The sequence below is a fragment of the Coenobita brevimanus genome, chromosome 96 (genome assembly GCF_032717465.1).
Source record: "Coenobita brevimanus isolate Jiangsu-jjx chromosome 96, ASM3271746v2, whole genome shotgun sequence".
In the NCBI taxonomy this organism is placed as follows: domain Eukaryota; kingdom Metazoa; phylum Arthropoda; class Malacostraca; order Decapoda; family Coenobitidae; genus Coenobita; species Coenobita brevimanus.
The window spans coordinates 12940175-12967322 of record NC_137049.1 but is presented as its reverse complement, the minus strand read 5'-3'; the positions used below and the strand labels follow the sequence as shown (position 1 = coordinate 12967322).

General features: G+C 40.8%; 1 protein-coding gene across 1 annotated transcript in view; it reads left to right on the top strand.

Annotated features, from left to right (window-relative positions):
• The window catches only part of Rpn5 (regulatory particle non-ATPase 5), a 247940-nt gene extending 221276 nt beyond the window's left edge, over positions 1-26664 (top strand). The window contains exon 9 of the mRNA XM_080283070.1: positions 26021-26664. Within this exon, the coding sequence (XP_080139196.1) occupies positions 26021-26245 (225 nt within the window). The 3' untranslated portion in view covers positions 26246-26664. The remainder of the gene's footprint in view (positions 1-26020) is intronic.
• Positions 26665-27148: the final 484 nt, after the last annotated feature.

Genomic DNA, 27148 nt, shown 5'->3' with positions numbered 1-27148 from the left:
GTCTGTCCAATATGGAAATTCGATCACCCTTGTTAGGCTGGCTTCTCTCACTGATATTTTGTTTCATTCAAGACAAAGAGTATTGTAAAAGGAAACACTCTTATATTACTGTTAGAGAAAAACAGAAAAAACAGTTGTAACATTAAACAGTCTATCTGTCTATTTGTCTATAGCCTGACGCCCTAATCCTGCAAAGGGTGGCCTCAGACAAAACACCCCCAAATCGCTCTGTCACCCACCATTTGACTGCCCTCCCCCCAACTCACTCCCCCCTCCCTTATATACCTCTCAACTCCATCCCTTGACCTCATCCTCAGTCTTCTCCTTCCTTTACTTCACCTACATACACCCTCTTAGTCAGTCTTTCATTCTCCATTCTCTCCACATTAAACAGTACTACCTGAAATTACAGCCACACTGTTTTTTTCAGTCGTGACTGATGTACTTTAACAGTGCTTAAGTCAATCAGGGCTCAGCCACTTACAGTACTATATTATGGAAATGGGATAAAATTTACTGAGTAAATAATTATTATATTATTTGAAATTAGCAGTGCCAGATGGGCATTCATAGCAGCATCTGTTTTTTTTGTCTTATTTACTGCTGACAAAGCAATAAGAGCAATTGATCCCGTTCACCGTCTGCCTCACAGCTAATCATAGTGATCAATCCTGTTCACACTCTGTCTCATTGCTGCCCTGGCAAAGCAATCATAATCGGCGAAAGTGAATGCAACCCAATGTATGCATGTGTGGGTGTGAGTGTAGGGTGGGCGTACTTAATGAGGGAGGAGTGGGAGAAGCCCAGGTGATAAACCACTTATCATAGCCCTTCAACCCAGTAATGTATTTTATAGGGTACTTTATTCTTGATCGCTGGATGGTTTTATTCAGTTCAGGAAACATCGTGCACTGAAGGTGTTAGTGTGGGCTGAATCAAATCCCCTAATTTGAAGAGTCACTAATCATTTGTGCTAAATAAAAACGTTTGCATTAGCATTAATAAGAGAATAATTGCAGTAGGCTGGTTAGCTCATGTTTGGCAGCTTCTTTGATTAAACTGTTAGAATAAAACAGGATAAGAAAGAAGGATCTCCCTCGCTTACCTAACCTTTTAGCTGAAACAGGTAGAAAATGGAGGTAGTGACATAGGATTTTGATATAACATTTATTGAGAAGTATTGTTTGTAAGGGAGTCAGGTGGTTGAAGGAATGTCTTGGTGCCTCTCTATCTTTAATTTTATTTGTCTTGCTGTCTATCTGATATTCACCTTGGCATTTCCAGTGCAGAATTGTGTTCTGATATTTGAAAATGGGGCTGCATTTCTCTTGCACTATCCTTAGAGCTCTCACTTTCCGTACAATGGCAAAGCAACTGGGAGACAGCAGTGTTACGAAGGCATAACAATGGATGTTTAAATGTTTTCACTATACAGTCAAGCCAAGATAACTCGGACTAATTGGGGGGGAAATCAGTCCGACTTATGCAATTGTCCGGCCTGTGTGGGTTCGTACTGTACTCCAAATCCACATAAATCACCACATTTTCATGCATACAAGTATTAAGACACACCAAAGTACAATATATTAAAACTATGACATCTCTTAACACAATAGTACCCTCCCCCCCCCTCCTCAAATTCGCAAGGGTTACACTCCAAACCCCCTCGCTGATTCTTGAAATTCGCTAATTCTTGGTGCCTTCCTGAAAATGATATTTACCAGGAATTGCATAGCCTATGAACCACTGTTACTGTAATGCATTACCCATAAATAAACGTTTCTTGTTAAATCCGTTTCCCCGTTGTTTTTAGCTGTTCGGCTGTGACAACTTTTGTTTGATTCATCAAGGTAATGATGGAAGGGACTGCCCCAAGTGTTTAACCAAACCTAACCTAACCTAGCTTAACTGTACCTAATGTTTTAACCAAGCCTAACCTAACCTACAGTTAGGAAATTGGGGAACGAAATCCATCTTTGAGTATGTAGAGCAAGTTTCTCTCATTGTGCTGGAAACAAACAATCGTAGTTACGGCTTAACGGCTTGACCCCTCAATGGCCGTGGTTTTTGAAATTTGTGTGCACCTCTGGTAGGCTCTGGAACAGTTGTTGAAGTTCCGAACAAATGTTCAATGTATTGCCTCCATGTCGCCCTGTCCCCTGCCATTTCACTGCCCTGCTCGTAGTTCACACCGCCTTCTCTCATATACAGTAGAAGCTCTTTGGTCCGGACCCCTTTAATACCCCTCAGTGGCCATGGTTTTTGAAATTTGTGTGCACCTCTGGTAGGCTGTGGAACAGTTGTTGAAGTTCCGAACAAATGTTCAATGTATTGCCTCCATGTCGCCCTGTCCCCTGCCATTTCACTGCCCTGCTCGTAGTTCACACCGCCGTCTCTCATATACAGTAGAACCTCTTTGGTCCGGACCCCTTTAATACCCCTCAGTGGCTGTGGTTTTTGAAATTTGTGTGCACCTCTGGTAGGCTCTGGAACAATTGTTGAAGTTCCGAACAAATGTTCAATGTATTGCCTCCATGTCGCCCTGTCCCCTGCCATTTCACTGCCCTGCTCGTAGTTCACACCGCCGTCTCTCATATACAGTAGAAGCTCTTTGGTCCGGACCCCTTTAATACCCCTCAATGGCCGTGGTTTTTGAAATTTGTGTGCACCTCTGGTAGGCTCTGGAACAATTGTTGAAGTTCCGAACAAATGTTCAATGTATTGCCTCCATGTCGCCCTGTCCCCTGCCATTTCACTGCCCTGCTCGTAGTTCACACCGCCGTCTCTCATATACAGTAGAACCTCTTTGGTCCGGACCCCTTTAATCCGGATTTCTGTTAATTCGGACAAAATTTAAAAATAATAAGCTCCAATTCTAAAGTCATTTTCAGTATCGGCGTGGAAAGCGATCGTCATTTGTTTAGTCTCGGATCACGCTAGGTCGCAACATGGGCGCTTGTTTAAACACACGCTAGCATTCGTTCCATCAACTAGTTCACCAACCATTTATATTTTTACGCTGTATTTCAAAAGTTAATCCTCCTTACCATGCCCCTTAATGCAAGTGTAGCTTCTGCAATGAATAAAGGTGTTAAAAGGAGGAGTTTGCTTACACAAAAATGGGTCAGAATATTCTGCAGTGTTTAATGATTACTGTAGGTTATTTTTTGTACTTAAATGTGCTTTACTTGTACATCAAACATTAGCTTCTTGCCCATATGGGCATTATCAATATGCCAAAGATGACAACGTATTTTTTGCCTACATGTTTTATTTTTGTTCCAAATATTACAGTTAATTAATTAATTAATTTTTTTGCCTACACGGGCCTTAGTCACTTACTACAATTTAAAATGTAGGCTAGGTTCTTGTCATGGCCTTACCTGTAAATTATGCAATACAAAACTATCGTACATGATTAGTTTGGTTATTTTAGTATCCTTTCATCTTTTGCACTTACGTAGGGTTGACATATGCCACATATGTTAATAATTAACAAACATACCATATGTAGATAGTTTTTGGTATGAACTGGAGATTACCCTGATGGTCCGGACAATCTGCTAATTCGGACAACCCTTCCCCCCATATAGTCCGAATGAGAGAGGTTCTACTGTACCTCTCCACTTCATCCCTCCATCTCATCCTTGGCCTTCCCCTCCCTCTCCCCCCCTCCACCTCACTCACATACACTCTCCTCATCAATCTCTCACTCTCCATCCTCTCCACATGGCCAAACCACCTCAGTGTGTTTCTTCTATCGCTTCCTATCACATCCACATCTACTCCACAACACTCCTTCACTTCCTCATTTGTCAGTCTGTCTCTCCAAGTGACTCCACATGCTCCTCTCAAATAACTCATTTTCACTGCTCTCACTCTTGACTTCTGTCCCGCCAACAAGGTCCAAGCTTCATTTCCATACGTTAGAGGTGGTATCACAATACTGTCATGTAGTAACTTTTTCACTTCTAGGCTCACTTCCTTGTTTCTTATCACTGCTTTCAAGGAGCCAGCAACCTTTCTTCCTTCTTGTACCCTTTCAAGCACTTTACCCTCTTCCATCCTTATGTATCACTGTGATAAAATACAAGTGATTTAGTGATATTTTTGTGATAATCTGAGAAGTCATATGCTAAGCGCATTAGCTAGCAAACATTTTTGCTGTTGAAAAGTGTGCAGCTATGCTGTGCAATGGCTCATGACATTATGTCAGTAAGTTTGATAAAAGTAGGGGATAATAAGAGTCATTCATGAAGTTTTATAAAGTTTATAATGATTTTCCTCACATCGTTACTGTGTCACTAAAGGCTAGCCTAAATACTGTACTGGACTATCGAATTGCATTACGATAAAATCATGCGAGACTAGCTAGAAGTGTTTTATTTTTTTTATTATTGTAATTATTGTGATTTATTAACATGGTAGTAGCCCTATTTTTTATGGAAAAAATCTTGTGGTTTGGTGGAAATTTCCGCCTCGGTGGGCTGTTTCTTGCGTCAGACAGTCAAACCACACCTTGCATTCTCTCAAATTGTTCTCTGGGCTTGGAGTGCCTACGAACATGCGGTTTGTTGCAAACGAATGTAGAAAAATTGAGGATTGAAAATAATTTTGGCCCTCAAGATTAAGGATAAGTGGGTTAAAAGACGAGTTGAAAACAATTTTTTTCCTATTTCTCTGCGCTGAGCACATCCAGTTGGTTGTCATCATGGCCGTCGCAGCCAAAGGGTTAAGGCACCTACAGCAGCCAGGCTGATCCGCGTCTTGGAGAGCTCTCCTCCTGTTCTAGGTGTTGCTGGCATTGGTGTAACCTCCTCTTGTCTCACCTCCTATAATGCATCCTTGATAGATGCTGCAGTAATCATATCTTCTGCTATGGTGGCTTCACCAGCATTGTTAATTTCTGACGTTGTGGGTATTAGAGACAGCTCGCATTATTTGGGGATCATGCTATTTGATCATGTGCTAATTGGAACCTAGGTGTACTTCCCACGCCCTTGTGGCAAATTGCACATGGCCACTCTCCTTGTTCATGCAGTACTGCCACCAGTACATGGCCACTCTCCTTGTTCATACAGTACTGCCACCAGCCCTAGATATCACCACTTTTTTGTTTTATCTGTATTTACTCTTAAGCCCTTGTGCCTCACACCATCTCCACAGCCTAAATCTTTCCTCCGGCTCTGTTTCATTCTCTGCAGTCAACAGTAAATCATCAGCATACAACATCTCCCACAGGAGTTCATTTCAAAAGTCACTTGAGAGGGCTTCAGGTACCATGATAAACAACAAGGGACTCAAAACTGACCCATGATGCACACCATCATTTACGGAAAACTCATCCCTCAAATCTCCACTCAATCCATTCACACACACACACACACACACACACACACACACACACACACACACACACACACACACACACACACACACACACACACACACACACACACACACACACACACACACACACACACACACACACACACACACACACACACACACACACACACACACACACACACACACACACACACACACACACACACACACACACACACACACACACACACACACACACACACACACACACACACACACACACACACACACACACACACACACACACACACACACACACACACACACACACACACACACACACACACACACACACACACACACACACACACACACACACACACACACACACACACACACACACACACACACACACACACACACACACACACACACACACACACACACACACACACACACACACACACACACACACACACACACACACACACACACACACACACACACACACACACACACACACACACACACACACACACACACACACACACACACACACACACACACACACACACACACACACACACACACACACACACACACACACACACACACACACACACACACACACACACACACACACACACACACACACACACACACACACACACACACACACACACACACACACACACACACACACACACACACACACACACACACACACACACACACACACACACACACACACACACACACACACACACACACACACACACACACACACACACAGGGATTCAAGCTAGGTGGACGTGTGACACCGGCTCTCCGTACCAATCACGGCCAGTGGCATTACCTAAATAGTATCTTTGTATGAGTCAAGCTCAGTACTAGGTTAGACTAAATGATTGTTCATTATAAAAAGGAAAAAAATAATAAGTTTCAACAAGACTTGTAAAAACAGGAAATAGAACCAAGACGAAAGAATACGCTGAGTCATCTCTGAGGTGTGTTTACAACAAGACGGAGATTGTAAGTATATGCTTTGCACTTTAAGTATTGCAAAATGGATACATACTTCAGTAAAACAAATTTGGAAAAGAAAAGGGATAAAGGTAAAAAGCAAAATGATGATTTCTACCAAGAACTGGTTGAAGTAGAGACCCACAATAGACTGGTTGAACGTGTAAACAAACTAGAAATGGCTTTCAAAAATGAAATTAATGAAATAAAGTAGCAGATGCACTTGCAAAAGGAAGAAATAGAAAAACTAGGAAGGGAGGCCAATAAGAAAGACACAGCCATCAGTGAACTAACAGTGGAATTGAGTACACTTAGGAAGAAAATTAATGAAATGGCAACTACAGTAGTCAGTCACGAGAGTGTTATGGAAGAGTTAAAAAATGACACAGAGACAATTAGGTAAGTAAGCAGTCTTATAAACCAAAGCAGCGATATTGAAGAGAAGATAACACAGGTGAATGAAGCTGTGCAAAGCTACAAAAATGATGTGGAAACCACGAATGCTGAAATGGTGAAAGTAAAGAAAGACTTAGAAACAAGGGTGGAGGAAAAAAGCATTAAAAAGGAAGTGAAAAGAATAATCCAAAACTATCCAAAGTTAGTCAGAGATTCAGTAGATATAAACAAATCTATAGTAATCACTGGTATAGAAGAGGAAGAAGTAAAAAACAAGATCACAAGAGACAAAAAGGAGATGGCAAATGTAATGAGCTTACTGAAGGAAATATCAGAGGAAATCTGTAGTAAAGACATTGAGGAACACAAAAGGTTAGGGAAATATGAGAAAATCAAGTCAAGACCTCTAAAGGTGACTTTCCAGAGTGTAAACACTGTGGAAGAGATACTAAAAAATGCAAAGAATCTTATGGAAAAAGAGGAGTTCAAAAATGTATGGATAAAAAGATGCCTAACAGAAGAGGAACTGGAATTACTGAAAGAGAAAAGGGAGGAAGAAAAAACAAAAAATGAGGGAAGATCAGAAGAGGAGAAGAAGAAATTTTTTTTACAATGGAATAAAAAGGAGGAAGGTAGTAGAACCATATCATGACAAGTATATAAACAAGATGATAAAGTTGATGTACTCAAATGTGGATGGAATGGTATCTAAATTATTAGAGATGAATGATTATGTCAGAGATAATGAACCACAAATAATATGCCTAACTGAAACAAAATTAACACCAAGGATATCCAATGACATATTAAACTTAGAGTAATACAATATATGGAGAAGAGACAGATATTTAAAAAAGAAGGAGGAATTATAATATTAACTAAGAAAAATCTAAAAGTCGATGAAATAAAACTTAGATATACCATCACAAGTAGAACTGATTGCAGTAGAGATCAACACATCTGAAGGTAAAATAATTGTAGCCAGTTTGTACATGCCACCCAGATCAAACACATGGGAAAGAGATGAATATGAGGACCTGGCAGAGAGTACAATTCAGAGTTTAAGATCATTACTACATAAAATGGAAGAGAAATCAGAAAGAATTATACTAACTGGGGATTTCAATACAAATATAAATTGGAATACTCTAAATATAATTAGCCAAGAAAGCTGTTGGGACCAAAAGCTTCTGGATCTCGTACAAGAGTTCTGCCTAACACAACATGTGAGGGAAACCGCCAGAAAAAGAGGACTTGATGTACCTTCAGTGCTAGATCTAATATTTACTAGGCAAGAAAATGATATTGACAGTTTAATATATCACCCTCCACTCGGCAAAAGCGATCATGCAGTACTAAATTATAACTTCAGGATAGCATATGACATAGTAAACAGCAATGACAGTTACAAAAAGAGCCTAAACTATAAAAAGGGAAATTATCAAGACCTAAAGAAGTATTTCTTAGAAGTTGATTGGGAAAATGAGCTTAGAGGACAAGATTTAAATGCTGTATATAAAAAATTCTGTGAATTTTATGAAATAGGAGTCCAGAAGTACATCCCACAGCACAAAGAAGCAGATAAGAAAATACAGAAATGGTTCAATACAGAATGTAAAAAATCAAAAGAAAGAAGAGATTTGTTGTGGAATAGATACAGAAGACACAATAGTGAAAGGGCGTATAATAATTACAAACAGGCAAGAAATGATTATACAAGAATAAGGAGGGAAGCCCAAAAACTGTTTGAGAAGGATATAATAAATAAAAGTAGTGATCAGCCAAAGCTGTTTTACAGCTACATCAGAAGCAAAACCAAAGTAAAAGATATAATACAATCCATTACGGACAAGGGAATCACTTATATGCAAGAGAAAGATATTTGTGAAGCACTAAATAAGAATTTCCAATTAGTTTTTACAGAAGAAAAAAATTTTGAAAGGGACTATGTGGAACATGCATGTCCACACATACTACCAGATATACAAATATCAGAAAAAGTAATACAGGAGGAGTTAAGTAAATTAGACAGAGGAAAAGCAAGTGGTCCTGATGAAATTTCATGTTGGGTACTACGAGAATGTGAAAAGGAGTTAAGTGAACCATTATTTTTAATTTTCAAGAAATCCTTGAGTCAAGGTAAACTACCTGATATTTGGAAAAAAGCAAATATTGTCCCCTTATTCAAGAATGGAAATAGACAAAATCCACTCAACTACCGACCAGTATCACTGACCAGTGTTGTAAGCAAGGTATTAGAAAAGCTTATAAGAAAAGCTTGTGTAAATGATCTAGAAGAACACAGTATGATAACAGAAAGACAGGTTGGTTTCAGAAAAGAAAATCATGTGTTACTAATCTGTTGAGCTACTATGACAGAGTAACAAACACAATACAGGAAAGAGAAGGATGGGTGGACAGTATCTATTTAGATTTCAAGAAAGCTTTTGACACAGTACCACACCAAAGACTTTTATGGAAACTGTACCATCAAGGAGGAATTCGAGGCAAACTGTTTTGTTGGATGCAAGATTTTCTCCTAAAAAGAGAAATGAGAACAGTACTAAGAATAAACTACTCATCATGGAAAGAAGTGACTAGTGGAGTACCACAGGGTTCAGTGCTGGCACTAATCATGTTTTTAGTGTATACAATTGATATAAACAGTAACACTGGAAATGAGAGCTATCTGAATATGTTTGCAGATGATGCAAAAATACAAAGGAGAATTACTAACACAGACTCTTGTAGGGAGCTACAAGAAGAATTAAATAAACTTCATGAATGGAGTAGTACATGGCAAATGGAATTCAGTGTGGACAAGTGTCATGTAATCAAGTTTGGTAAAAGTGGAAAAAGACCTGAATGGGATTATAAGTTAGGAAATAAAACCCTACACACATCAGAAAGAGAGAAGGACCTAGGTGTGATTATCAGTAACAGACTGTCTCCGGCTGACGACATCAGCGAGAAGGTACGGAACATGTATACTATCTATCTATCTATAGCCCGACGCCCTAATCCCGCAAAGGGTTGCCGCAGACAAAACGCCTCCAAGTCACTCTGTCACCCACCATTTGACTCCCCTCCCCCCAACTCACCCCCCCCTCCCTCATATACCTCTCAACTCCATCCCTCCACCTCATCCTCAGTCTACCCCTCCCTCTCCCTCCCTCCACCTCACCTACATACACATGTATACACTGCTTGCAAATATGAGAATAGCATTCACATACATAAATGAAGACATGCTAAGAAGGATAATAACATCATTCATTAGACCAACCCTGGAATATGCATCAGTAGTCTAGAGTCCTCATCTCAAAAAACACATAGACAAGATTGAAAAAGTTCGAAGGGCCGCTACAAGATGGATACTAAGCTTAAGGGACCTAAGCTACGAAGAAAGACTAAATAAACTGAATCTACCAACACTACAGGAGAGAAGGAAAAGAGGTGACAAGATAATGCTATATAAGTGCATATCAGGGAAGGAGAAAATAAACATAAATGATTACCTAACATATGGAGAAGCATCAGCAAGAGGACACTGCAAAAAACTGCATAAGAAGAGAGGTGATAAAGACATAAGGAAATTCAGTTTCCCAAGCAGAGCAATTGATCAATGGAATGCACTACCGAATGAAATAGTGTGTGCCAAAACAATTCACAAATTTAAGGATATGTACGATAAATATGGTTTAAGACACGGGACAGTACGAGCTTGACTCATTCCTGTAAATATACAATTAGGTAAGGTAAGAACACACACACACACACACACACGCACGCACGCACGCACGCACACACACACACACACACACACACACACACACACACACACACACACACACACACACACACACACACACACACACCAGAAGGCTTAAGCAATTGGGTGAACATATTTGCAGATGCAAAAATGGTGAAATAAATTAAGAATGGTGCCACTTGTGAGGAGTTGCAAAATTAGTTGGATAATATGTACCAGACTTGGAAAATGGAGTTTAATGGGGGGGGGGAGTCCTGTAGTCGCGGCACACGACTCTGTGGTTTTCGTTATCGTATCCTGGCAACCTACCATTCTGATTTCGTATCATATTATACACGAATCATATTATGCACCAGTATCCTTCCCTCCTCTTCTGTCTGTCTATCCTTCATTCTTTCCATGTTCTTCTGCCTACGGGTGGCTTTACACTTCCTTTTCTGTCTTTCTTTCCTTCATTCTTTCCTTTTCCTTCTGCCTGTGGGTGACTCTACACTGAGTGACAAGTCAAATGGTTTCCTGTACACCAGGAAACCATTTACTATGCTGGGTGGTAACCATATAACCAAATTTTGGCACCTGGTGGTTTAGTAGGTAATTATTACGCTCCAGTCGGATTGAGCCGGGGTGGTTGGGGTTGATTGCTTATGTAATGCCACTCAAGCATGAGTGAGGGTGGTCACTCTCAAATTAAATGTCGAGACCAACTGCCTAGCCCCAGGCTCCTACGCTTCTCATGGGGCAATGTAGGATTGGATGATGGATGGATGGATGGATTAATAATTATACACGAACATATTATACACGAATCACTTGCGTCTCGTACACGAAATGGGATGCATTGTTGAGGGGTAGGTTGCCAGGGCACAATAGTAATGACCTCAGAGTCGCGTGCTGCAACTGAGGTAATGGGAATAAATGACATGAGACTGAGTTATTAATATAAAGTGGGAAGAGAAAGGATCAGCAAAGCAAGGGAAGAGAAGGATCTAGGAGTAACCATGCAGGATGAAATATCACCAAAGACACCTATAAATAAGATTATTGGAGGGGCATATAGATTGATGGCTAATATGAGAGTGGCTTTCAGTTATCTGGTTGAAGAGATGTTGAGGGAGATAATTGTGTCCATGATTAGACTGATGTTAGAATAAGCAGCAGTGATATGGTCACCACATTTAAAGAAAGATGTAAGAAAACTGGGAAAGGGTACAGAGGATGATGACAAGGATGCTACAAGGTTTGAGAGACGTGTCTTAATGATTGAAAAAACTGAAGTTACCAGTTCTAAGTGAGACGCGAAAGGAAATTTGAATACGATGTTTAAAGGTGTTAGAAAACTGGAAATGCTTGATAGAGATCTGTCTGTGGAAAATGATGAAATGATAAGAGGACATGAATATAAACTGAAGAAAAGTAGATGTGTATATGATGTGCAAAAATTTATTTTCCCAAATAGAAATATAGACGTTTGGAACAGCTTGGATGAGGAGGTAGTGTAGGCAAGCAGTGTGCTTGTGTTTAAAAGTGGACTGGATAATTTAAGAAATGGAGATGGGATAATAGGAGCTTAGCTTATATTCTGTATAATATACCTGTAACTAGGTAAGTATAACTAGGTAAACACATGCACATGGACCTAGTCTGCAACATTATTGTATGGGTGAGGATGAAAGTAGGTATACAAGCGTGGGCGATTGTATGTGTGTATGCCCCGACAGAGGATCGAGTGGCAAGAGTGAAAGATGAGTTTTGGGCAAGAGTAGAAGCATGTATGGACAAGTTTGAGAGGAGCGAGAGAGTGCTGTTGATTGGAGACATGAATGGCAAAGTTGGGAATGTACAAGTGGATGGAGTGGTTGGTTAGTGGAGTGTGCCAGCTGAAGTAGATGGGAATGGTAGTGCTTTGGTGGACATCTGTGCTTGTAAGGGGTTGGCAATAGCCAACACCTACTTTCGTCATAAGATGATCCACCGGTTTACATGGAGAGTAATGAGGAGGATGGATGGTGAACTTGTTGAACGAAAGGCAATGATAGACTACGTGTGTGTGGATGAACGAATGAGAAAACAAGTGTTGGATGCAAGGGTGTGGAGAGGGTGGGGGAATGGAGTCTTGGACCATCACTTAGTGATGGCCAAGGTAGAGCTGCAAAGAAAGTGGTTGAGGAGACGAAGGGGAAGACAGGAGGAAGCAGCTCCTGTGAGAAGAGTGGAGAAATTGCAAAATAGTGAGAAAATGACAGAGTTTAAGAGCATAGTGGAAGAAAGACTGGGAAGGTATGAGCTAGAGCAGACGGAAGGGGTGTAAGACGTATGTAAGATATTCACGGAAGAGATAGGCGCAGCGTGTGAGGCGGTTTGTGGAGTGAGGAGGAGATGCAAGGGTGTGCAAGGGACAGCATGGTGGAATGATGAGGTGAAACGAGCTGTGGAACAAAAGAAGAAAGCATATAGTGAATGGTTAGCGAGTAGAGTTAGGGGAGAAGATGAGAGAGAGAAGAGAGAGCTATATGTGAGGAGGAGAAGGGAGGTTAAGAGACTGGTGAAGGAGAGTAAGAAGAAAGTGGATGAAGAGTTTGGGAGGAATCTGAGTGTGAAATGGAGGGAGAGTAAGAAATTGTTTTGGAAGGAGGTAAAGAAAGTAAGGCAGTGTGAAAGGGGAAATAGTAGGGGAGTGAAAGATAGGAATAATAGATTGCTGGTGGAGAAGAGAGAGAAATTGAGGAGATGGAAAGAGCACTTTGAGGATCTGTTGAATGTGGAGAGTGAGAGCAGTGCGAGTATAAGTGGTTGGGGAATGGCTGGGAGAAGAAGAGATGAGAGGAGGGTGGAAGAGATCAGTAGGGCAGAAGTAGTGGAAGTGATGAAGAAGATTAAGTTGGGAAAGGCCCCAGGAATTGATGGAGTGTTTGGTGAAATGCTTAGGTATGGGGGTGAGATTGTTGTGGAGTGGATATGGAAGTTGTGTAGATTGGCTTGGGAAGAGGGAAGGGTTCCAGAGGACTGGAAATCAAGTATAATTGTTCCTTTTATACAAAGGAAAAAAGGGGAGAGAGAAGTATGTGGTAACCATAGGAGTATTTGCCTTCTTAGTGTGACTGATAAAATATATGGTAGAATACTCATTGATAGGGTTAGGCATATGACAGAGGAGCGAGTTGGAGAAGAACAAGGGGGATTTAGGAAGGGAAAAGGGTGTGTAGATCAGATATTTGTTCTAAGATGTTTAGTGGAGAAGTATCTAGAGAAGGGAAAGAAAGTGTATGCTGCCTTCATGGACTTGGAGAAAGCTCATGACAGAATAGATAGGCAAGGTATGTGGAAGGTATTAAGAATATATGGAGTGGAGGGGAAATTGTTGAGTGCTGTGAAGAGTATGTACGAGGGAGCTAGGGCTATGGTGCGAGTGAATGGTGAGCTGAGTGGGTTCTTTGATCTCATTGTGGGACTGAAACAGGGTTGTGTGATGTCTCCATGGCTGTTTAATATATACATGGATGGGGTTGTAAAGGAGGTGCAAGGTAGGGCAGTGGATGTGGGGGTGGCTCTATTGAATGAGGGTGAGATTTGGAAGCTTCCGGTGTTACTGTTTGCTGATGATACAGTATTGTTGAGTGAAGATGAATGGGAGTTGCAAGGTTTGGTGAATGAATTTGGGACAGTGTGTAGGAGAAGGTATTTGAAAGTTAATGTAAACAAAAGTAAAATTATGGTGTTTGAGAGGAATGAAGTCACAGAGTGTGCAGTGAGGTTGGATGGTGAGGATATGGAGAATGTTAGTACATTCAAGTACTTGGGTAGTGTGATGAGTAAGGATGGAACTTTGGGGGATGAAGTGCATGAAAAGGTACAGCAGGGAAGGAAGGGTGTTGGTACACTGAAAGCAGTGATGAGAAATAGGGAGGTGAGTATGGAAGTTAATAAGTCACTGCATGATAATATTGTGATCCCTACCCTGACGTATGGAAGCGAGGCGTGGACCTTGCAAGAGGGGAACAAGTCAAGAGTGAGAGCAGTGGAAATGAGTTACTTGAGAGGAGCATGTGGAGTGACGTGGAGGGACAGGTTGACGAATGAAGAAGTGAAGGAATGTTGTGGGGTGGATGTGGATGTGGTTGAGAAGATTATGAGAAATACACTGAGGTGGTTTGGACATGTGAAGAGAATGGAGAATGAAAGACTGACTAAAAGGGTGTATGTAGGTGAGGTGGGGGGAGGGAGAGGGAGAGGTAGACCGAGGATGAGGTGGAGGGATGGAGTTGAGAGGTATATGAGGGAGGGGGGGGGGTGAGTTGGGGGGAGGGTAGTCAAATGGTGGGTGACAGAGCGACTTGGAGGCGTTTTGTCTGCGGCCACCCTTCGAGGGATTAGGGCGTCAGGCTATAGATAGGTAGATAGATAGACATTCTATTTACTCCTCTACCTACATTATTTTGCTGTCAGATCAACACCTCATGTAATTTTTGCACCAGGAGAATCTATTTATGTAATCTTATAAAACTTACTGTTTGCAATATATCATTCATTCAAAAATGCATATAACTATTTTTAACCCTGGGGAGCGCGGTAGCTTGGTGGTAAGGTGTCGGGCTCGTAATGGTGAGGTTGCGAGTTCGCGCCCCGCCGGGTGGCTGCTGTGCTGGGAGGGGTAGCGCTCTCCTGTAACCTTAGCAGGGCTGTATGATCTGATGAAGTCTAGCTCGGGGATTAATCCCTTTATAAATATATGTATATATATACTGTATTTTTAACCCTCTCAGGTTACAAATAGGTCCATAGGTACAGTGTGAGAAATTGCATTTTTAACAAAAAAAAAAAAAAAAAAAAAAAAAAAAAAAAAAAAAAAAAAATGTTTGTAAATTTAAAAAAAAATATATAATATTCATGCATAAGGAACTAACATGCATCTGTCTACAGAATATTAGGGCTCTGCTTAATATGCAAGAGCCGTAATAATGATGGAAAGTTGCATAGCAAGTGGTGTGTAGTGTCACAGATAAATGCATTTCTGTATACAAAATGGTAGAGAAACACTTCTACTAACCTAAAATCATAAATCTCTTGGATTGTCAAACCCCCAGGAAATGGGCAAATAATAAGAGAAATACTGATAACATTCACCAGCTTCCCGCCACAGTTTAGAGTCACACGCAAATAGGTGAGCCACGATTGTGGCCAGGAGACCCGTAGTGATAAAGCCACAATAATGGCCAGAAGACTTGAAAGGATTAAAGCCAGCTTTCGTAATGATTTTGATAGTATGCAGGCCATATGACAACACTGTTCTGGTGGGGTTCATTATCCATCCTCGCCTTGGAGGGGCTCTGAGATGGGTATTGTTTTCACTCATTTTGTCTGTTTGTTTGTCTGTCTCTCTGTCTTAACAACTTTACGCAAAAACTATCTATCTATCTATTGCCAGATGCTAAAACTACTGGTGTGATTTTGACTACAATGGCAGGGACAATGGGCTACGACCTTTGATCACCTGATTAAATTTTGGGCCAAGGCCCAGGCTGAAGCTCCCCCCTCCCCCCAAAAAAACGGATAAACAATAGTTTTTTCACCATAACTCCATTCATATTCGTCATTTTGACAGGAGACCAAAACCTAAATGTTCAACTTTCAAATCTACATCCTATAACATGCCTCATTACATCAGGGGGGGTCACCCCCTCCCAGTTAGTGGTAGGGGGTCAGTGTCAAGTGGGTCGGGCCTAAAATTTCAGATGCCCATAAAATTGTCATTTTTCACCTGATTTACTCCAAATTTGATATGTGACATCCTGGACTAGATATCCTGTTGTGTTTATACGTCAACACAAAAATGTCGGCTGGGGATGGGTTTGCTGTGCCTTGGCACCTCTTCTTGTTTTACTTGTGTTTGGAATGGCAATTATTTTGGGTGATGTTTGCAAAAATTTATGGACAAGTGAAAAATAATGGACAAGTGATGGTGAACATTACTTTGACATGGATAAACCTGGATACAGTTGTGACTAGGTATATGACAGTTTAGTATGTGATAAATTGATAGAACAGTGATGTAAAAGTTATACCCAGCTTCGAGTTAATGATTGCCAAATTCTCATATGATAATTGTGGTGGCCATCTAAGACAGTCCCACTCATACGGGGTAATGTTTGCCAAAAATTATGGACAAGTGATGGTGAACATTATTTTGACATTGATAAAACTCTTTTCAGTCATGACTCAGTGTACAGCAGTTTGGTATGAAGTGAATCGATAGAATGGTGAAGCGAAAGCTATACTCACTTAGGTTAACAACAACAAAATTTGCTTGTACATGTATGATAATTGTGATGGCCACATACAACAATCCTGTGCTTATGCAGTGCCTCCCGTGTAAGCTGACAGTCAGATGGTTGAGCCAAGATGGCCGCCCAGTATTTACGTTTGCTGTGATCATCTCCCTTTCGTTCTGTTGCGTGCTTGCAGGGTCAGTGAAACATCATCATTATTGCCAGCTAACAGTGCAAGTATGCAATGAACAGTACAGTGTGCAATATTAAGTGGAGTGATAGCTTTTTGTGTGTCTGTGAAATGCTGCAATGTGTGACTTGAAGATCATGTTTGGCAAAGATGCTACTCCTAGTGGAAAGCATGGTGCTGCGGAGGGCACCGAGGGCAAACTAAAAAGGCATTTTTTTTTTTTTTTTTTTTTTTTTTTTTTTTTTTAAAGGTTATGGGGCCCTTGATCCCTAATGTATCCCCACTGAATCCATGTTAGATTAACTGATATATGATAAATCAGCATGCAGTAGGTTTTTACTTGATGTAATCCCATTGCATACAGAATCATGACTGTACTGTGGTGACTGTGAATATAATTAAGTTTGGGTCTGCATGTGTGTATTTGTGAGAGAGAGAGAGAGAGAGAGAGAGCGTGGATGATGTAGTGTATGTGTCTGTCAAAGGCAGAGGAGATGTGAGAAGGGGGTCGAAATGTCTGAGTGAAGGAGAGGGAGTTTCTTTATTCTGAGCAATAGCTTCCTTGGCATTTCATTTATATTCTAAATGTTGTGCATCAGTATACAGTAAAAGTCCAATTCTTCGGCATCCAATTTCCTGGCAAATCAGACATTTCGGCAGTTTTGAGAAATAGTCCCATTTACGAAAATCTCTGATCGTTCGGCAGATTTTCCGATTTTTTTCGTCCCCTCTACTGCTGGGGACTTCTTCCAGCAGTAGCAGACTCCAATCAACCCCTTCTATTGTACATATGTAAATAAGGAACCTACTATAAGTTTAGGTAAGTGCATGTGAACATGTAGGCCTACTGTATCATTACATTTATATACAGTATATTCACTAATTTCTTTATTTTTCATATTCATGTATAGTACTGTATTCATTACATTATTGTACAGTATCAAACAGTATACAGTACTTTCTCCAAACACATTTGTAATGATATGAGTAGTGATGATAGTGTTCACCGAAACATATAAGGTACTGAGTGGGTAGGGTTTTTGGTTCCATAGATGCTGAAAAATCGGACTTCTACTGTAATTGACCTGTTAACCGCGCCGTGCCAGTCCCGCTCCGACTGACTTTTTAAAAATATTTGCCAAAAATCAGTTATTAGTCCTAGAATATTAATTATATATGCTTATGGCACATACCTTCAGCTTTCTCCTGGGATGTTTGTTGAGCCTTTGTCGACTATCGTAGGACTTTTGGAGACTTCTGAAGTTGGGTAACAAAGTCTCCACTTTACACTTCCCGATACCCCGTAATATGGTTACCACTGCCTGATATTGTCTCTACAAACACTATTCTGTGAATTTCAAGTAGTTTGGCATCTGTACTCAAAAAAAAAATCACTGCGAAAGCAATGTTAATTACGAGAGCGTACGAGCTTTCCACCCACGCTCGTTCCTCGCTGGTATTCTGAGGCAGAGCTGTCATTTATTATTTATAAACACACTCACACTTTATATTCCTAGTACTTTATTACACTTATTTATATATACAATATTTATCCATAAGTTTCCCTCACTACTAGTAGTTTATTTTCACTCCAGGCATTCCCTTTCTCGTTCAGTAAACTAGTGTAGAGAGCGAAGCATTCACTTTCAGTGTCATTACTACGAGTATTTATACTCATATTCTTATATTAGTAATTATTTACATTTCTCTCTACATTTTCTATTTTATTTACATTACTTATGTTTCTATTTTATTTACACTGTTATGCACTGTCACATGCAGTGACTAAGGGCTCCTTTCTCTTGGAGCCAGAACGAACTTGGGACACTGAAGCATTCGTAGTGGGAGTTTCTGTCACCATTTCCTCCACTGGTTTATCACACGATTCACCAGAAAGATCGTAGTCACTGTCCATCATTATCAAGGATAAATTAGCCAGTTCATGTTCCACAGCAGAGTCACTTAGTCCTTTACCCCTTCCCACACGAAGTTTAGTAGGGGTAGAGGTCACAGGGCCCTTTGCAGTGGGCTCAGAAGTGGCGGAAATGGAGGGGTGCGAATCCGACATGGTTTCACCTCGAAAGACGACAGTAAACTGAATGATGTGGCATATCATGGGCAGGGAAGGGTTGACAATGTCAGCGTGGTGACAGCTGCTAATTTATATGCTGTGAAATGATTGGCTGGAAATCTAGACAGTACATAATAAATTAGGTAGTTCCAGGTGAATGTAAATATCACTTGGGCTTCTCCCTTCCTTTCTTATATACATTTTTATTACGAGAATAGGTCATACGGCATATTTCAAGAGGAAATAAACAGAGATAATTAGCGAACGAGTGCACGTGGGGTGTTGCCAGGTGATAATTAGCCTATTCCAGGTGTATGACAGTATCAATTACCTTTTCTCTTTTTTTTATATATTATTTTGTATAAGAATAGGGCATAGGGCACATTTCAATGGATGAAATGAGTGGAAAAATCTGGGCAGGATTTGCCTAGCGCAGCGCGGCTGGGCAGGCGGGAGGAGAGGGTAATGGAGAGGAGGTAAGGAAGGAAGCAAGGACAGGGGAATAATTGCTAAATTGTCAACAATGGATGGGAGTACAGATGATATTAGTAGCACTGACTATAGCTGGACACTGGCAGTACTGACAAATGATACAAGCCACCACTTGTAAGCCTGGGCGAATTCAAAATAACACAGAATCACAAAAGTGACGCCCAACGGTATGATCCCTTGCGCCCGAGCGTCACGAAATCGACGCCCTGTGATTAAGGGGTTAATACATGTATTCATTCATATTTGCATATTTCAGTATATGATGATCCATCAGTTGGCCCACATAAGGAAAGGGGGATTTGACTGAATTCATTGAACTCCTGTCTGGTCCTATTCCTGAGATTAATATAGAACTTAAAATCTGTCACTCATATTATTTTCTGTAAAATATTAAATTTCTATTTCAGTATTTAATTAACCTCCACTAGTGCACCCATGTTGCACATAGCCTGAGTCCCATTACCTCCACTAGTGCAACCATGTTTCACATAGCCTGAACCAAATCCAGCGAAGTTATCCAAATCATTAATACCGTCAGGCCTCGCTGTGCATTTGTATGCGATGTGATAAATTGCTAGAACCATGAACTAAAAGTTATATCCCAGTTTTGCTGTGATGATAGCAAAATTGTCACTATTTCGTTAGAATGTTATTTCTAGTGGCCATGTATGACAGTCTCGTGTGCACGGTGCCTCCTACCCAAGCCGAAAGTCAGCAGTTTGAGTCAAGATGGCCACCCAGTGTTTACATTTTCTGTTATCTTCTCCCTTTCACTCCATTTTATGCATGCAAAGCCATTGAAACACAATTGCTATTGTCAGTTAGCAATATATGTGTGTAAGAAATAGTGCAGTGTGTGATATTTAGTGAAGTGACAACTTTTCTGCATGAAACACTGAAACTTGTGAATTGGAAATCGTTCCCATATGCACTTGTGGTGCCTCCCACGCAAGCAGAGTCAGCTGTTGTAGCCAGGATGGTCGTCAAGTGTTGACACTCACTGTGATTGTCTCCCATTCATTCCATTTTGTGCATGCAAGGCCACTGAAACACAAGTGCCATTGCCAAATAACATTGCAAATGCATAACGAGTTGTGGAGTGTGCGGTTTATTAAATGAAGTGATAACTTTTTAACTTTTTGTGCGTGAAATACTGAAACTTGTGGCCTGCAAATTGTGTCTGGCAAGGATGCTACCTCAAGTAAAAAGCGTGGTGCTACTGAGGGTGCCAAGGACAAGCCTATAAGTTTTTTTAAGTAGGTTACATTATCATAGGCCCCCCACCGTATCTTCATTGAACCCTTGTTATATCGACCTTGCTATGTTGTAAATCACTATGCGATGGATTTTCACTTGACATATTATATGGAGAGGGGGTGACTGTATACAATATTATCCATCATTCTTTCTTGATCATCCATCTTTTCCCACTTGTGTTTGATGTCGATGTGTTTGACCAGTCTTCACCATACGGTTCCGTCCTTTGGTTTGGTTGGTTTTTACGGCCAGCTCCCCTTCCTGACACCAACCCTCCCCATTTATCCAGGCCGGGGACTGGTACCAAGTTGGGCTGTCTTGCCCCCTTAGTAGCTTGGGGGAATGCTTTAAGTCTGCCTGCTGATAATAGGCATGTCTAGCACAGCCCCACTTACCTGAAGCAGCATCCAAGCCTACACACCACATAAGGTAGCATTGCATGAGCAGTCTGTTTTTCACCAAAGAGCAACCACTACCCTTTCTGACTGCAGTGTAGGAGGTTCTCTGGAGAGGTGGGGGATGAGGTTGCCTTGCCCTCCTCCATGCCCTCCTAGTTTTGGCAGATTTTACAGCTGGAAGTCATTCCTGATGACAACCCTTCCAATTTTTCAAGGCATGGGACTGGCACCAAGTTTGGCTAGCTTATCTCCAACCCCCTGAGTGTCTGGATTATTCAGTATTATCCATCAGTCATCATCATCATCATCATCAGGACCTCCTTTCCCACCCAAGGGCAGGGTGAGGAGTAACAGTGTCCAGACAGCGAAAGTTTGCCCAGTTCAATGGGCCACAATTCCATTCGCTCATCATTCAAACCTGCAGAATCCTGGCTTCATTTGATATGCCAATAACTTTCACCATGTTCTGTAGCTTCACATATACTTATCCGATAGAGCCAATCCAAACGTTGTCACGTTAAAAAGGGGTGCCAAATCCTTGATCGTGCGCTTCTTCACACAAAATTCATCTAGCCAGCTCGATCTCTTGTCAGTACCTTAGCCTCACCAACTTCCATATATCTCTTCCTCACACACTCATCTACCATATCCTTCCACCTTCACGGACTACCTTGCCTCCTTCTTCCTTCAAATACGCCCAGATATACCCTTTTCAGCACACTATTGTCATCCATTCTCTCCACTTGACCATACCATCTCAGTACACTTTCTTTGATTCTGATGTTCACAGACTTCCTTACTCCCTGTCTTTCACGAATCGCTTTATTCTGTATCCTATCCGCTCTCTATACTCCACATACATTCCTCAGTAGTCCCATCTCCACTGCTCTTACTCTTGACTTTTCATTTTAATCCCACACCATAGCCTCACACCCATATGTTAAAGTTTGCATTAACACTCCTTCATTTAAGCCTCGTGCAGCTGCAACACCCAAACCCCTGTTTCTTATCAAGACCTTCATAGCACCAGCTACTTTCCTTCCTTGTGTCATTGTACTTCCCACATCTTTTGCACATTTTCCTCTCTTTTCTATCACTGTACCCAGGTATTTGAACACCATCCAATTCTAGTCTCTCTCCATTTACTGTAACATCACAGACATCACACTGGGAATCACATTCTCTCTCATTAACCATCACTTTACTCTTTTCTACATTTACTCTCAAGACATGATGTTCACTGACATCTACAAAGCTCTGCATTAGTCAGCCAAGCTCTTGTCCGGTATTTGCAAGTAGCACTGCATTATCAGCATACTGTACATCAAATCTGAGATATTCCATCCATCACCATCAATTACCGGTGCTGTCCCTCTCTCCATTACAGTGCTCATGTATTTACTTCTCTCATCACCCTATCCATATATATATATATATATATTGAACTACCATGGGGACATTATACAACCATATCACACACCCATTTCGATCATGAACCATTCAGTTACATGCCCGTATACCCATACACATGCCTCACTGCCATCATAAAAACTTTTAATGGCACCTAGCAGCTAACCATCTACACTGTACAAGCACAACACCTCCCACAATCCTACTCAGTTTACTTTGTTGTATGCATCTAAAGTATATATATTATGACCTCTGCTGGTATATTTCCCATGGATATAATATGCATACTCATACATTTGATATGAGCTACTTTTATTGTACAGTACTCCTTCTTATAAGGCGGTATCGGGTAACACATGTTTGTACTTAACCCCTTAACTGCGGGGCACCACTTTCGTGACAGTTGGGAGCAAGGGATCATACCGCGGGGCTTCACTTTTGTGATTCTGTGTTATTTTGAATTTGCCCGGGCTTTCAAGTGGTGGCTTGTATCATCTATCAGTACTGCCAATGTCCAACACTAGTCAGTACTCCTAATCTCATCTGTACTCCCATCCATTGTTGACAATTTAGCCATTTCTCCCTGTTCTTGACTCCCCTCCCTGTCTCCCCTCCATTACCCTCTCCTCTCGCCTGCCCGGCCGTGCTGCGCTACGTAAATCTTCCCTGGAATTTTCCACTGAATTCATCCATTGAAATAAGCCCTATGCCCTATTCTTATACCAAATAATATATACAAGAAAGAAATAAGGTAAGTGATAGTGCCATACACCTGGAATTGGCTAGTTATCACCTGACAACACCTCATGTGCACTCGTTCACTAATTTTCGCTGTTTATTTCTCCTTGAAATATGCCGTATAATCTATTCTCGTAATAAAAATATATATAAGAAAGGAAGGGAGAAGCCTAAGTGATATTTACATTCACCGGAACTACCTAATTTATTATGTATTGTCTAGATTTCCTGCCAATCATTTCATAGCATATATATTAGCAGCTGTCACCACGCTGACATTGGCATCATTGCACTCCCCCTAGGCCACCACGCTGTATTCAGTTTACTGTCGTCTTTCAAGGTGAAACCACGTCGGATTCGCGCCTGTCTAATTCCGCCGCTTTTTAGCCCCATGCAAAGGGCCCTGTGACCTCTACCCCCTCCTAAACCTCATGTGGAAAGGGGTAAAGGGCTAAGTGACTGCTGTGGAACGTGAACTGGCTAATTTATAAATGAAAGTGATGGACAGTGACTACGATCTTTCTGGTGAGTAAAATAGTGCAAGTGGAAATGTAAATAATGTGTAAACAGCAAGTGAAAGCAATGAATGTAAATATAAGTGAACAGTGGAAAATAGTTTTATAAGTTACTGCAAGTGACAGTGCATAACACAGTGTAAATAAAATAGAAACGTAAATGAGTAGTAATATAAGAATACGAGTATATGTAGTAGGAGTGATGAAAGTGAAAGTTTCACTCTAGCATGTATGAATACTATGAGTTATGAAAGTGGAAGTGAAAGTGACAGTTTCGCTCTCAATGCTAGTATACAGGACGAGAAAGTGAATGCTACATATTTTACTGAAAGAGAAATTGAACGGCTACAGTGACAATAAACTACTATTACTGAAGGAAACTTACGGATAAAGACTGCAGATATATATAAGTGTTATATAGTAATAGAAATATAAAGTGTGAGTGTTTTTATGAATAATAAATGACAGAACACCAGCGGCGAATGAGCGCAAGAAGGAAGGTCATCCGCGCTCGTAATTTTCATGGCTTTCACAGTGTTTTTTTTTTTTTTTGAGTATGGATTTCAAACTATTTGAAAAACATAGAATAGTGTTTCTAGTTACAATATCAGGCTGTGGTAATCATATTACGAGTTGTCGGAAAGTGTAAAGTGGAGACTTCGTTACCCAACTTCAGAGGTCTCCACAAGTCCTACGGTACTCGACGAAGGCTCAACAAACACCCAAGGAGAAAGTTGAAGGTATGTGCCATATGCATATGTAATTTTAATATTCTAGGACTAATAACTGATTTTTGGCAAATATTTTTAGAGAGTCTGTTGGAGTGCGAATATGCCCGCAAGACACACAAGTCAAGCTAAAACAACCGAGCGGTTTAGGGATTAAGCGGTCACCTATAGCCTGATCAAAATATATATATACTGCGATCACAAACAGATATAATGCGACGAGTTGTTGGGCGTTGGAGCTCAGACAGCCCTCCGAAGGTCAAATGTCACACATGATGACGTCAGGTGAGTGATGCACTGTGATTGGTCGCATAATGTCACATCTATATGTACCCCCATTGGCTGCTGGGGGTTTCTTCCATTGTTTTTTGGTGGTCTCCCGCCTCGTGGCCATGTCTAAGGTAGCAGCTCCCTTGGTGCAGAGCATTTTTGCCTCTGTCATGGCCAGTCAGGTTAGTGATTTAGACTTTTTTTTTAAATTAATATCTAGGAACCTTTCTTATGTTATTTTTTAATAACTTCCTGTATAGTACCAGCATGAATGTCAGTAGGATGTTTTTTGGAGGGTTTGGGTGAGATTTGGGGTGAAAAAGACAACTTTGGAAAATGTCCAGTCTAGGTTAGTCCATTATAACGGAAACATATGGAATGTATAATGTGGAAAAGTGTACTGTGACCTGTTGTCAGTCTATGTTAGCCACATGATAGGAGGGAGGACTGTACAGTATACAGAATTTCTGACACTGTGGTCTCACGGTAATACACCTAATGAGTTTTGCCAACCTGTTCATACCCTGAAGCTATGATGTAAACAAATACACTGGATCTACATCTGCTAAAATGTAGCAGCCAGAGTACCAGTTATCAGGGTTCGTAATTGTATGTTAAGAGATGCACATCATGGGATTACCACCTCTTTTTATTAATTTTATCAACAGACTGTGTCTGACATGTTTTTCAGAAGTGAATGTATAAAGATACAGTATGTACAATATGTGCAGGTGATTGGTCTTGTGGGGTTTTGGGTTTGAATGGTAAATGAATGATAATGTGGTCATTTTCACTGGACATATTGTAGATTGTTCCCCTACTTTCACATTTTCTTAACTCTTGTTTCTTGAACTCACCTCATCTTTGGGTGGGAAAAAGAGTTAGGATAATGATGATTTCTGTGCCCATGGAAGGGGCATCTTCACATGGTGGCATGTGTATAGCCAGACACCTCCACTACCTGGACATTTAAACATCCCTCAACTATTTTTTTTATCCCCCAAAAGGAAGATGGTAGACTTCAGGGAAAAGTCAGTCTCAGCCTGTAATTCACTGTGTTCATGTCCAGATGAGCCTGGGACCTTCATGAGAACTTCCATTTTCTGTAAGTTTGCAACATCGTTGTTACGTGCTCCTTTCCCTGTTTAATGTAAATAATCTTTCTGCAGGAAAGCGAGGAGTTCCTCTGCCAGCTAGTTGTGTCTGGAACGGTGGTGGCACGGATGGACCGACTGGAAGGTGTGGTCAATTTTGGCACAACCCCAGAACACTCCCAGCTCCTCAATGAATGGTCTCAAAACCTCCACCACCTGATGGCTCTTGTCAACAAGACCACGCATCTCATCAACAAGGAGGAAATGGTTCATAAGCATCTTCTCACAGCCAAGGACTAAGATATTTTGTTTGGAATTTTTTTATCTGTCTTTAGTTGAGGATTATTGGTACATGGAGCAAGAGAAAGTAGTTTCATCTGCTAATGATATTCATGTAGTAGATGATGCAAGAAAGTTCTTTCATGTACTTCTTTGTTTGGACAAAAGAAGACAGTAAAATGTGAAAATTTTTGTCTACAGTCTTTGTCTGAGAAGTAGGTGCAGTATAATTTTTGATGGTGTCTAGTAAGATAAAACATTTAAGTCAGGAATTATGCTTTTATTTACTCCAGATATAACCTGAGAATATGTTAATGATAAAAGATTGTTTCTGACAATCTGCCTTTTGTTAACCAGTGGATGACAGGAATTTTGTCTATAATCAGCAAAATCATTTGGTGTTAGACTGATTATATATATACAGTGTATATATATATATATATATATATATATATATATATATATATATATATATTTATAAAGATCCCTTCTCCTACCAATATATTTTTTGACAGCTTCAGGAAAAATATATTGGTAGGAGAAGGGATCTTTATTTTGTTTTTGTTGATTTGGAAAAGGCCTTTGACAGAGTCCCTATAGAGGTGGTGAAGTGGGCAATGAGAAAGCTTGGCTTGGAGGAGTGGCTGGTTAGGGTGGTTATGGCCATGAGTGTGGGTGCTCACACCCAGGTGAGAGTGAATGGAGATTTGAGTGATGAGTTTTCCGTGAATGTTGGTGTGCATCAGGGGTCAGTCTCGAGTCCCATGTTGTTTATCATGGTACTCGAAGCCCTTTCACGTGACTTTAGAAACGGACTCCCATGGGAGTTGTTGTATGCTGATGATTTGGTGTTGATTGCAGAGAACGAAAGGGAGGCGGAGGAAAGGTTTAGGAAGTGGAGAGATGGTATGGGGCAAAAGGGTT